We start from the raw sequence: 11,337 nt of genomic DNA on the forward strand, positions 1-11,337 counted from the left end.
TCCAAACAGAAAATTTGAACAAAATGGCGGCGGTCTTTTGTATTTATGAAGACTTTGTAATGACTTCGAATTGTCGAACCTGACATCCACTTACAAACCTGACTCTCACTAACGGTTTTTTTTATTACTCTCTCTCCAAAATACGGTTAAGGTCTACGGGTGAGTACTTCGGTGTACCGAATCGTCGAAATAAATGGGCATAACCTCACTCAATTATGCACTCCAATATGTATCACTATCATTTCGGTGCATTTAGACACAGCTTTATTAAGAAAATCTTCGCAAAACAATTGTAATAGAGCGAAAAACATGTTAGTAAGCCGCATCTGGTTTCTCGAGAGCAGAGAACGGCAATGACAGCTGAGCGACCAATCCGCTCGCAGAGAAACTTTTGCCGTGCAGCAAAACTTTTGCTGCACTGTTTGGCGAACTTGGTGGTTTGGTTTGGTGAATCTTTTATTTAATAATTTGTCGAAATCGGATCAGATCGGTAGGATAAAATCGGAAAATTTAATATAAAATCACATTTAAAACATATTAAAAATACCAAACCTTCAATATTTGTCATGCGTTATCGACATTTAGACAAACAATTAGGAAACTGTCACCTGTCAAGGGAACAAATAGAAAGTTATTTACCAAAAAGACTCGTGGGAAATTGGCCCTCGAATTCGATTGGCCACTATTAAACGATGGCATTGTGACGTGTGTTTTTTCTTCCACCTGCTGTGCGTGGGCAGCAATAACCCGGAAAAGTTCCTTCAGGACAGCCCAATGAAACAATACACGGACGGTAGCAACGCTTCATTATCGTCGTCGTGCTTCAGCCTGGGATCGGGCAAGATCCCATCGAAACAGCCTGGCTCGTCGACGATCATCGAAACCGGAATGTATCTGCGCGACTGGCGGAAAGCACTGCGATCGCCCCCGGCGTACCGGATAGGGAACCGCACGATCCGGTTGCAAGTACACTTCACCTGGGTTCTGGCCACGTTATGCGCCTTTCTGCTGCTGGTCCTGTACATCTCTTCGAGTCCGAGCTACGTGAACGAGCTGGCTGCCCCGTCGCCGAACAGTTTCCTCAAACCCACGGCCATCGTTTACAATCACACGTATCCGCTGACCAGTCCCATCGTCAGCAGTGGCATATACTCGTTCCGCATCGGCATCATTGCCGATTTGGACACCAGTTCCGCGCTGTCGAAGAACCAGTGGGGTAGCTTCTATCTGAAGGGCTACCTGAGTTTCATCCCGGCCAAGCGATCGGTAACGGTCTCGTGGGACGAGGGAACGCCCAAGGCCCTGCAGTCGGGCTTTGCCCTCAAAGGCCGAGGAATGGAACTGTCGGAGTTGGTGGTTTTCAACGGGAAGCTGCTCACGTTTGACGATCGCACCGGGTTGGTGTACGAGGTGGAGGGTGACCGCGTGCTGCCGTGGGTCCTGCTGATGGACGGAGACGGACGGACAGGGAAGGGCTTCAAGGCGGAGTGGGCCACGGTCAAGGATCAGATACTGTACGTGGGATCGATGGGCAAGGAGTGGACCACGGCGGCCGGTGACTTCGAGACCAGCGACCCGATGTACGTGAAAGCCGTCACGGTTCACGGAGAGGTAACATTGGCTCGTCCCGGGGAAATGTGGCCCGTGAATGACGCGTTCTTCTTCTTCGGTTGCAGGTGTACCATCTGAATTGGATCAACAATTACAAAGCAATCCGAAAGTCGATCGGCATCGACTGGCCCGGCTACATGATACACGAATCCGGTGCCTGGTCCGACGTCCATCGGCGGTGGTTCTTCTTGCCGCGCCGCTGCTCCCACGAGCGGTACAACGAAACGCGCGACGAGCACATGGGCTGCAACTTCCTCATATCCTGCGACGAGACGTTCCAGAGTATTCGCGCCATCGAACTCACGCGCAACGGCATTCCGCCGACGCACGGGTACTCGAGCTTCAAGTTCCTGCCCACGGCCAACGATGAAGTAATCGTTGCCCTGTCGACCGAAGAGCTGAACGGCAAAACGTCCACCTTCGTCAGCGCATTCACGATAGAAGGTGAACAGCTGCTGGCCGAGACGCGCATCCCGACCGAGTACAAGTACGAGGGCCTAGAGTTTATCTAGGCAGCTCTTGTCCTTTTAGTTTATTGCAATCTGTAAATATCGCCCTTGGGTTAGCAGCTCCGTAGTTAGACAAAAAATGTGGTCCTGTTACGAATTACGACATTGATGCTGTTGAGAAAAACAAACCACGACCCGGAGAGACGGAGAGACAAAGTATTAGAAAACAGCTTGTCGTACGTTTGAGTTCCATTTCTGTAAAAACGCGCTTATCCAATGCCAAAAAACTGTACGCCGCCAATCGCTGCAGAGAGCAAGTGTCGGCAAAGCGCGAGGCCATTCCGCTTTTTGACCGCGCAGACACCAGGAGGAATCAGGTTATCGATCTGTTGTGATAGTAGCGTTTTGTTGCTCTGTACAGGAATTATGTTTTAAAATAAAACAATTGATACACATCACTACCACAATACCGGCTCTAAATTTGCTTTCTGTCCTCTCTCACTCACTCGTCTTTCTCTCTGCTCTCGCCATACAAGGATATCAAAACAGAGCGAAAAAATGCCGGTATCGGCAGGAACGAGAGAGAGAGCACTGTGTTCTCTCGCTCCGGATTTAAGGATTACGGCTGGATTCCCCCGTGCGGGCGGATTTTGGTTCAATCGTTCGTAACAGGCGATCCCCGCTGGGACGGAACTGCATTGCGACGGGCCGATGTCGATTTTATCAGGTTAGCACAGTCATCGGTGCGTTTTTGTGTGTGTTTCAATCCGTGATTTGTTGCTCATCATCATAGTTCACGGTGCAGTGAAGTGCGTAAAGTGCTTTTGGTTCACGGAAACCATCCAAGTAGCCCCATGATTTGGAGTTCAGAGTTCCATTTTCTGCCGCTCACGCCAATTACGGATGTGTGAACGCATGTTATCAGAGTTTTTGCTCTTGCTATGTGGTCGTGTGGCGATTCCTCTTGCCAATCGAGGTGAACAGGTGTAGCTCGCAAGCTCGATGGTATTTGTCGGCAAACTAGCCTTCATGTGGCGCCCGCATTATGTACAGTGACCCCCCAAAAACCCAAACCTAATTCCCAGTGAGAATTGAGTGATTGGTCTCATTTGATGCAAAAGCAACTTTCCGGTTATATCCGGTGGCGTGCGGAACAGTTTGTGTGTAAAGCAATTTTCGATCCAAAAATCAATCATTTCTTGGCCCGTACCGATGGATCATTTCGGAGGGCCACAAGGCCAGCCAGAAGGTCATCGGGCAAACCAGCCAGATTGTAGTGCGACAGTGGGAGTAAATTGAAATTGGAGCATTAAATATTCTCAATGAGCGTGACCGCGTTCAAAGGACAGCAGTAAATATTGACAAAAACATGTAGTATATGTTGACGGGCTTCCGACAAAGCATCCTGCTGTCCTTGTTCCTAGTTCCCTAGTGAATCTTTTCTGTTAATTTCTGTTGACCTCGACTGCGGTGCAAAGATCAAAATGTTCGAAGGCTTGGAATTGTTTGAGACGTTGCAGACAAACGCTGCGGGTTGGCATGCTTAGGAACCATAACTGCCGAACAGTAACCATCCGCGGCATGCCAGACACGTGGTGCTTGAGTATGAAGACTAAGTTACGTTTTTGTAGTGAGCCAAATGAACCTTCGGGCGGGTTGATGAGTTGCATAAAACTTGCCATCATTCCGAAACACGGGTCTACCGTTCTCCGTGACTAAGTGGCCGCACTTCAGGCGATGCTTCGTTGCGCACGCGACAAATACGTACGTACGACAAATAAACAAGGACATCGGCCGTCAGCACACACTCCATGAGCGCCTCTTATTGTTTCTTTGAGTATACTGCTGTTGGTCGTTTTCTTAATTTTGCTCACACAACGTGACGCTTTTCTTTGATTTTAAATATCCACTGATGGCTTTTCGACGAGATGACCGCAGTTTCAAATTGCGATTAGGATTGGCTTTCTTTCAAATGGGGCTCCCGGTTTTGTTCAAAACATTTGAATTGCGGAAAACGAACCATTTATTTTGATAGGGAGGGTATCTATCTACTGCTGCTCTTCAGCATTCCGTGTGTGTGTGTGCGTCTTTTGTGTGGAGTTTACAAATGTCTACAAAAAGAACCTTGGGCGCGGCCGAGGGAAGAAGGGTCTGCCGATCCACGGGCGGCGACGACGGTCAATCGGTGCAAGGCGTCCGACCAAGTAACGGTTCAAGAAGTCCAGTTCCTGCTGCTGTTCGTTCATTTTCTCCAACAAGTCAAGCACCTTCTGTTCGCTGTCGTCACTTTCATCGGAGTCCTCGGAGGCTTCTTCATCGGAATCCTCTTCCGGTTGAACATCTTCCTCCTGGGCTTCTTCTTGGGCTGGTTCCTCTTGTTCCTGCGGCTGTTCGGCGTCTTCGAGAGGAGCCAACGGCACCGGACCTGCTGGTCTTGCCTGTTGGAAAGCCAGATCCTGGTCGGGCTGTTCCAAGTCCGAGGGCAGCTCCGGAGCAGCGGCCTCACTGGCCAGCGCAAAGCCAACGCAAGCAATCAAAACAAGCAGCTGTACCTTCATGTTGCTGAATTGTAACAGAAACTATCGTAATGAAGACCACCGATCCCACTTTTATACGCGGAAATATTGATATTAGCTATCAATTGAGTTTGTCTGGTAAAGTGAAGTGTTTGTTTCGCTCGACGTGGCTCCTTCGGACCACGTGTTTATCATAGATTGAAGGGAATGAATCAAGGTTCGATTGAAGATGGTCGTTCTTAGTGGATATTTTTTGTAAAATTCCCCAATATCATTCCAAGCAATCTTTATCACAATTTCAATAAAGACGACACGCTTTACTGTAGACAACATGCTGGAACAGCCCATTGAAAGACCCATTTTTGTCGGGAATTCCCATTGCTCTCGAATCAAGCCCCAAGCGGCACCGTAAAAGCGGCCCTGTAAAAGCTACCTGTACCCGTGAATAATTGATACCAAACTACTCCCGTGGGCGGCCCTGGTAGAATATCGATTAAAAAAAAACCATCAGCTTTGCTACAAAATGCCAAATTACGTAGATTACCGAATGCTCCGATTCGGAGAAGTCAAATTTCAACAAGGGATTGTTTTTTTTCTGAACCTTTCAGGGATATCGGCACATCGTTAGAGAGAAAGTTCCGAAACTGTGTTCCAACCAGTGGGTATGGCCGGCTAGTGATGAATGAATTAGTGTGGCCACAACGCAGAGAAGGTTTTCGCAGACCGTTTACCGCTTTTGGCTCGGTTATCGGGATTGGGCTTTGGTTAGAACTTTCGCTTGATGCTGCCGTTTGAAATGAGTGCTCCCAGCAGACCGATGGAGCTGGAGGATTGGGAGTACGTGAAGCAAGGTATTGTCCTGTGGCTCAACAACATGCCGCAAGCGGCCGAGGACAGCTTCCAGGATCGACCCTCCAGTGTGCACATTGTGGCCGGGCATACCTTCATCTCTTTCATGGTAAGCACCTTTTTCCAGTCCGTAAGTGAATTCTTCAAAGTTTACAAAATAGATCCCAAACCCGATTTGGGTTGGGTCGCTTGTGGTTGTGACCTTTTCGTTGAATAATCAGTGCGTTTGGGGGTCCTTTTGTATCGCTCCCAGAACGCCGTTATATCGTGGGAAACGGAAAAGATGAACGAAGCCCAAGCGCGCCTCAGGGAACTTGAGAAGCAATGCGCGGGCGATGTTGGATGGCTGAAGTCGGTCCGCTCGAAACTCTTCGGTAACAACGTGACCCAAAAGTCGCTCATCGAAAGCCTCGAGGAACAGATCATACTGGCCGACAGCCAGCTCTGTCTCGCTATACTGGTGTCGCTGAGTCAGGACATCAGCGGCTTCATGAAGGGAGGCTGGCTGTTGCGCAAGGCATGGAAGGTCTACCAGCACACGTACCAACAAATCTATCGACTCTACACCGGAACGCTGCCGTCCGATGGCGGCGCCGTCCCGCAGGCTCCGATCAGATACCAACAGAATGCGGCTGGCCTTGACCTCAGCACGCCGTCCTCCACCGATTGGACGGTACCGAATTCGACGCTACAAACGCCGGACGCCGGTTGCGAGTGGTACGCGCCGCCCAAGTGTCCCAAAAGAGGACCCGTCCCCGGAGGACTGCTTTTACTGTGTTTTTCTTCGTTTTACAGCTCACTGGACCCCTTGCGTAGGTCGAAAACTATGACTTTCGAGGCAGCGAACAAGGTTCCGAACGGGGACACAAACTCATCGAGCGAGGTGACTTCCAGCAGCGGAAGCGTGAAGAAGAGCTACACGGCGAATTTTGAAGAAATGACCAGCCCTTCAGGAGGTACCGGATCCAGCATGGAGTCGCTCGAAGACAATCCCGCGGGGACAATGGAGCGTACGAGAGAACAGCTGACACTGGATTTAAATTCGGTTAAGGTATCTCGGGGGCTCTTTTCAAATGGGTATGTCCCGAGGGGTGTTCCGGAAACCGATACCGATGGCAGGTGGGTGAACGTGGCGAAGTACGGCTTCAAATCAGTGTAATGTGCTATTCGAACCCCCCGAACCCCCAGACCACTTCGACCGGAGGACATTCAACGGCTGATGGGAGCGATCAGTTTCGGGTACGGCGTGTTCCAGCTGAGCATATCCTTGCTGCCACCGAGTCTCCTGAAACTGATCAGCTTTCTCGGATTCGAGGGTGACCGGACGATGGGAATCGCCTGTCTCAGCTTTTCACGGCACAGCGACGACATGCGCGCCCCACTGGCCACACTTGCCCTGCTCTGGTACTACACCATCGTGACGCCATTCTTCGCGCTCGACGGCACGAACCTGAGCCTCGAGATCCAGGCCGCCCAGCAGCTAATTGACGAAACGGCGGAACAGTTTGCTAAATCATCTCTCTTCCTCTTTTTCCGTGGACGGGTCGAGCGGCTGAAGGTAAGGTTCGGCTGGCACGGTGCCAAACAGTGCCATTGTACGTCGCACGTTTGCGCAATAAACAATAGTGCCTGTGCCTTGCCTTTGTGCCCTAGAAGCACCGTGCCATTACGGACATTAAAAAGAGTCGGACCCTTTTTGTATTTCGACAGACCAACATCCCGGAAGCGATCCGGGCGTACGAGCGGGCGTACCGGTCGTCTGCTCAGCGGGAAATAAAGCTACTGTGTCTCCACGAGATCGGATGGTGCCGGTTGATACAGCTCGACTACGGGATGGCGATGCAAAATTTCAAAGAACTCAAGTAAGTGACGCCCGTAAGACAATGGACAATGGGTATATGTTAACTTTCTTTCCATTGCACAAAAGGATGTGCAGTAAGTTCTCCAAGAGCTTCTACTCCTACTTAACGGCCATCTGCGAGGGTGCGTTCGGCCAGTTTTCGAATCTGACCCGGTGGCGTACGGACATCCTGGAAATGATAAGCCGTTCCCCGCAGAAGGTGAGTGTTTCGTCGTCTCGTGTGTGTTTGATAATGCCCCTTTCTCTCTCTGTAGGATTCGCAGATCGAGAGGTACATTTTTCGGCGCTGCCTGAAGCTGCCCCGAGCGGTCAGTGGACCGCAGACCAAATTTAGCACCTCGCTGTACTGGAAGTATCTCGTGTTTGAAATGCTGTTTCTGTGGAACGCGCTGACCAGCTGTAGTGTGGAGCAGCTGGAGAGCATCGCGGCGGATTGCTCGCAACCCGTCGACGCCAACAACGAACCGATGCTGGGCGTTTCGCGCCTCATTCTTGGGGCCTGCCTTGCCTGTTTGGCACGCTACGATGAAGCAATACTGGCGTACCGCGAGTGCATTGCGATGCGTGCCGAAGCGACCGAACAGCAGCAGGACATTCATGTGTCCGCCTTTGCGTACTACGAGTTGGCCGTGTTATTGCTCCGGGGTCCACACCGGGACTCCGGTGACGCCGAGCGACTCGAAGCACGTCAGCTGCTGGTGTACGCACAGCAGAACTTTAAAAACTACGACTTCGATAATCGCGTCAACGTACGCATTCATGCCGTGCTGAAGAAGCTGGATTCATGATCCGGTAGAATGTGCAACAGTTGAGCAAATTGTTACGTTGGTGCCTTATTTATATTGTTGAAGCAAAACTCAATGCTCTTTTCTAGTGCGCAAATATAAGATTAACAATTGTAACAGCTTAACACACACACTTGCTGGTCAAGGTACTGCACCGCAACACACGACGGTAGCTACTAGTTGTAGGATAATGAATAGAAAAAGCCTCTAGCATAGTAGTGCACAAGACGAACTCAAAACATAGAGAGCAAGAGAGAGAGTTCTATGAATATTTTTTAACTCCTTACCAAAAATCGTACCACACCGCCCCAAAGTACACTAAAGTTCAACAATCGCCAACAAGATGTCTGGAACTGGAAACAATAAATTTTTATACACTAGAGAGTGCCGCGCGCAGGATGAGGACGTTATTCGTTAACCTACCCCGTATCCGCTAAATAGGACAACAAATAAAACTGTGCGTTACTTCCACAACCGCGTTGTTTGATAATGCTGCGATTTTATTTCCATTGTACAATATACCCTACAACAAGTATTTTCATATTTTCTGCATCTTTAGGTTTGTGGTTTGAGAGTGAGTGCAACCCGATATGGGCCTTCCCTGGCCGGTGTCGGATAAAAATCTATCTGCATCTGCTGCAGTGCTTGGTAAGTTTGGAGCGCAACAACAGAATCTGCCAACTGCAAACTGAGCTTAGCCGACGACGACGTGCGACGTAAATGAGATCCATTTGTTTTTAATCACAATGCACTTGTTTAGACTATGTAGTATTTCATACTTCCGCGGAACCGGAACCCATGCTGGCTGGCCAATCACTAGGCCATTACTAGTCTGGCTGTCTTCTTACGGTTTAGTTTTTCTTTAATATCAAATAACTTTGCTGATGTCCTTTGAACAACGATACAGAAAACGTTTGTTTGTTTTACATTTTCGGCTGACTAGAATCTCGCTCTTGGGAAAAGTCGCTTCCTTTCCGGATGCCACTTCCGGTGTGTTGAGGATAGTTTCAGATAGGACGAAAGGTGCACGCCGAACTGATTTTATGTGCCCTCTTTCGTGCGATCTTTCGGTTGGTGAAGCAATTCCAATCCGTTAGTTGAATAGATTACTTTTAAAATACACTGTTACTGTCTATGCTTGATTTCTTGTCTTGTTTAATGCCTTCTTTGTTTTGGTCGCGATAAAGTCTTACGTTTTATCATTTTGTTTTAAATGTCCTTAAATCTTTCCGCTTCCGTTACGCTTTGATGCCACATGATGTGCGTTCGAAAGTAAATCTCAAAATCGGGTAAGTAAAATGGAGGACTGTGAGATTGTTTTAAAAGTGCCCGGTCCCCGGGATTCCGGGGCCGGTTTGGTAAATTTTAAACCCGGAACATGAGCATCGATTCTATTACGTTTCGGCTGTTGGTTTGGTAAAATGTTAAAAACACCCAAATTGGACACCGGGCTGTTCGGGAACGGAACTAATCTAGTCGAGATACAAAAAGTTTAGCTTTTTCCGCGTCTCCGAGTCTCTGGGCAGCGCGAGAGCCCACTTTCGCAGTCCGGATAGCACCACGGAACTGACGACGAGCAGTGCTCCGAGCACCGAGTAGATGCTGGGCGTTTCCTTGAAAAACATAATTTGCCAAATGAAGGCGAATACAATGTCGGCCGACCGAGCGATCGCTACGGGGCCGGCCTGCTCGAATTGTAGCGCAAGCGTGAGCAGTATTTGGCCACCGAAGCTAAACAGTGCCAACGCCACGACGAGCAAGCGATCCGTTCCGCACAGTGGCCAACAGAGTGCCCCGATGTAGTAGCACACTATGAGCGTGTACAGCAACGCGAAAGCGCCAAAGTTAGTCATGATGACGGAAAAGTGTAGCCCCTTGAGGGCACGCAGCAACACGTACGCGTTGGCGCCAAACAGTGTCGACGATAGGGCCGCCACTGGGCCCCAAATATCGTAGCTGGACTCCATCACCTCTTCATCGACTATCGTCACCAGATTGTCACCGAACAGGAACGGTGGCTTCGTTATCAACACGACACCAATCAGCGTGAGTACGATCGTGATTACATTGAACATGCCGCAGGATTCGCGCAGGAAGAGGCGTGCAAAAATGGCTACGAAAACCGGTGTGGAAAAAATTATGACGGACGCGTCGGCCAGAGGCATGTGACGAAAGGCGTAGAAGCTGAGCATCAGACCCGTCGTACCGACGAAACACCGAAGCACCAGAATGATCCGTTTGCCCTCGGGAAAAAAATTCTCCTCCCGGTAGATGGCGATCGGTATCGAAGGAAGCAGCACACCGATGAATCTAAGCAAGCGATGGAAACAAACCGTTACGAAATGTCACACGTAGAAGTGCGAACGAATGGACAAAACTATGTACAAACCTGAATGTGGCCAGCTCAATCGGGTTTACATCAACCAGTCCCTTTACGATGACGGAACAGAGCGAAAAGAAGAAGGAAGAAACCGTGGCGAGTATAATTCCCAGGTACGGACACGAGCAGCGCAGCCAGGACAACGACCGGTGCCGGGTCGTTCCCTGCAGCACACCGTCCACCAGTTGTTGTAGTTCCAGGTGTTCCGGCATGATGGTGCCGTGCAGAACGAGCTACTAAGTTTGTCTACCGATTAGCTAAATCCTTCCGCGTTGGAACGTTCCTGTAGGACGATCGGAATGAAACCAGTGCCAGTGGCCACGAAAAGACACCCTGAACCCCGGATGGGGGGCGCACTTACGCCTGTTTTGGTCTCGCATTATTTTCAGTCAACCCGGACGGAACCTACTGGTAATGAGCTCGGACTAAGGCATTAAGCCATTTCTACGAGCAAGCGTTTAACGGGGGTCACAGCACCGCAGAGCTTAGCGATAAGTGGGCATCCGCACTGGGTTTGCCCTCGGTGAGTATGCAATTTTCGCAGGATTTGCGAACGGGGCGCACAAATAAATGTCCTGTGTGCTGTGTGGTTTAAATTTGCACAATTTTTACGATGACAGATGACAATCCGACACGATGGAGGGGTGGGGGGAAAAACAGGAAGCCAGCGAAAACGGAGTGTCCTTGCACCGGTCGGACGAATACTTTATTTTGGTGTGTACCGCATGAACCAGGCTCTGTCGCGCTACAAAAATGGAGTCTTACTTTCTGGATTTTCTTGTGCTTGTTGCGTTAGTTTTAAAAACAATTGAACCTTAAATTAATCGGGAGCAGATTCGAGTTTAAATTCACCACGCTTTCAAAATCGGTGTGGTGAGTTTGTGCT

The 11,337-nt window shown here is 49.6% G+C and overlaps 5 protein-coding genes across 5 annotated transcripts in view; 2 read left to right on the forward strand and 3 right to left on the reverse strand.

Annotated features, from left to right (window-relative positions):
* LOC128269675 (tubulin alpha-1 chain) overlaps positions 1–14 on the reverse strand; it is a 2,203-nt gene extending 2,189 nt beyond the window's left edge. The window contains exon 1 of the mRNA XM_053007059.1: positions 1–14. This exon is cut by the window's left edge and continues 107 nt beyond it. The gene's annotated coding sequence lies outside the window, so the exon portion shown is untranslated.
* Positions 15–636: 622 nt separating this feature from the next.
* On the forward strand, positions 637–2,519 carry LOC128269676 (apyrase). Its single transcript, XM_053007060.1, has 2 exons — positions 637–1,611; positions 1,677–2,519. The coding sequence occupies exons 1-2, from the start codon at positions 775–777 to the stop codon at positions 2,121–2,123; spliced, it is 1,284 nt and encodes a 427-aa protein (XP_052863020.1). The 5' UTR covers positions 637–774; the 3' UTR covers positions 2,124–2,519.
* A 1,546-nt stretch (positions 2,520–4,065) lies between these two features.
* On the reverse strand, positions 4,066–4,638 carry LOC128272280 (glucosidase 2 subunit beta-like). The gene has a single exon (XM_053010058.1). It carries the CDS (start codon positions 4,616–4,618, stop codon positions 4,172–4,174), a length of 447 nt encoding a protein of 148 aa, XP_052866018.1. The 5' UTR covers positions 4,619–4,638; the 3' UTR covers positions 4,066–4,171.
* Positions 4,639–5,372: 734 nt separating this feature from the next.
* On the forward strand, positions 5,373–8,074 carry LOC128272279 (tetratricopeptide repeat protein 39C-like). The gene is made up of 7 exons (XM_053010057.1): positions 5,373–5,534; positions 5,679–6,157; positions 6,221–6,580; positions 6,614–6,983; positions 7,136–7,287; positions 7,353–7,485; positions 7,541–8,074. The coding sequence occupies exons 1-7, from the start codon at positions 5,373–5,375 to the stop codon at positions 8,072–8,074; spliced, it is 2,190 nt and encodes a 729-aa protein (XP_052866017.1).
* Positions 8,075–8,625: 551 nt separating this feature from the next.
* On the reverse strand, positions 8,626–10,988 carry LOC128272925 (solute carrier family 35 member G1). The gene is made up of 3 exons (XM_053010812.1): positions 10,813–10,988; positions 10,461–10,734; positions 8,626–10,381 (listed from the first exon to the last, which is right to left on the reverse strand). The coding sequence occupies exons 2-3, from the start codon at positions 10,661–10,663 to the stop codon at positions 9,544–9,546; spliced, it is 1,041 nt and encodes a 346-aa protein (XP_052866772.1). The 5' UTR covers positions 10,664–10,734; positions 10,813–10,988; the 3' UTR covers positions 8,626–9,543.
* Positions 10,989–11,337: the final 349 nt, after the last annotated feature.

This window comes from Anopheles cruzii, chromosome 3 (genome assembly GCF_943734635.1).
Source record: "Anopheles cruzii chromosome 3, idAnoCruzAS_RS32_06, whole genome shotgun sequence".
Taxonomy (NCBI): domain Eukaryota; kingdom Metazoa; phylum Arthropoda; class Insecta; order Diptera; family Culicidae; genus Anopheles; species Anopheles cruzii.

What these genes read in the sequence shown, in the direction of transcription:
- LOC128269676 (XM_053007060.1), top strand. Translation starts at nt 775, where the DNA reads ATGAAACAATACACGGACGGTAGCAACGCTTCATTATCGTCGTCGTGC. An exon ending in CCGTCACGGTTCACGGAGAG is followed by an intron (nt 1,612 to 1,676) that starts GTAACATTGGCT and finishes CTTCGGTTGCAG; the next exon opens with GTGTACCATCTGAATTGGAT.
- LOC128272279 (XM_053010057.1), top strand. Translation starts at nt 5,373, where the DNA reads ATGAGTGCTCCCAGCAGACCGATGGAGCTGGAGGATTGGGAGTACGTG. An exon ending in GACGGGTCGAGCGGCTGAAG is followed by an intron (nt 6,984 to 7,135) that starts GTAAGGTTCGGC and finishes GTATTTCGACAG; the next exon opens with ACCAACATCCCGGAAGCGAT. An exon ending in CAAAATTTCAAAGAACTCAA is followed by an intron (nt 7,288 to 7,352) that starts GTAAGTGACGCC and finishes ATTGCACAAAAG; the next exon opens with GATGTGCAGTAAGTTCTCCA.
- LOC128272280 (XM_053010058.1), bottom strand. Translation starts at nt 4,618, where the DNA reads ATGAAGGTACAGCTGCTTGTTTTGATTGCTTGCGTTGGCTTTGCGCTG.
- LOC128272925 (XM_053010812.1), bottom strand. Translation starts at nt 10,663, where the DNA reads ATGCCGGAACACCTGGAACTACAACAACTGGTGGACGGTGTGCTGCAG. An exon ending in ATTGAGCTGGCCACATTCAG is followed by an intron (nt 10,382 to 10,460) that starts GTTTGTACATAG and finishes TCGCTTGCTTAG; the next exon opens with ATTCATCGGTGTGCTGCTTC.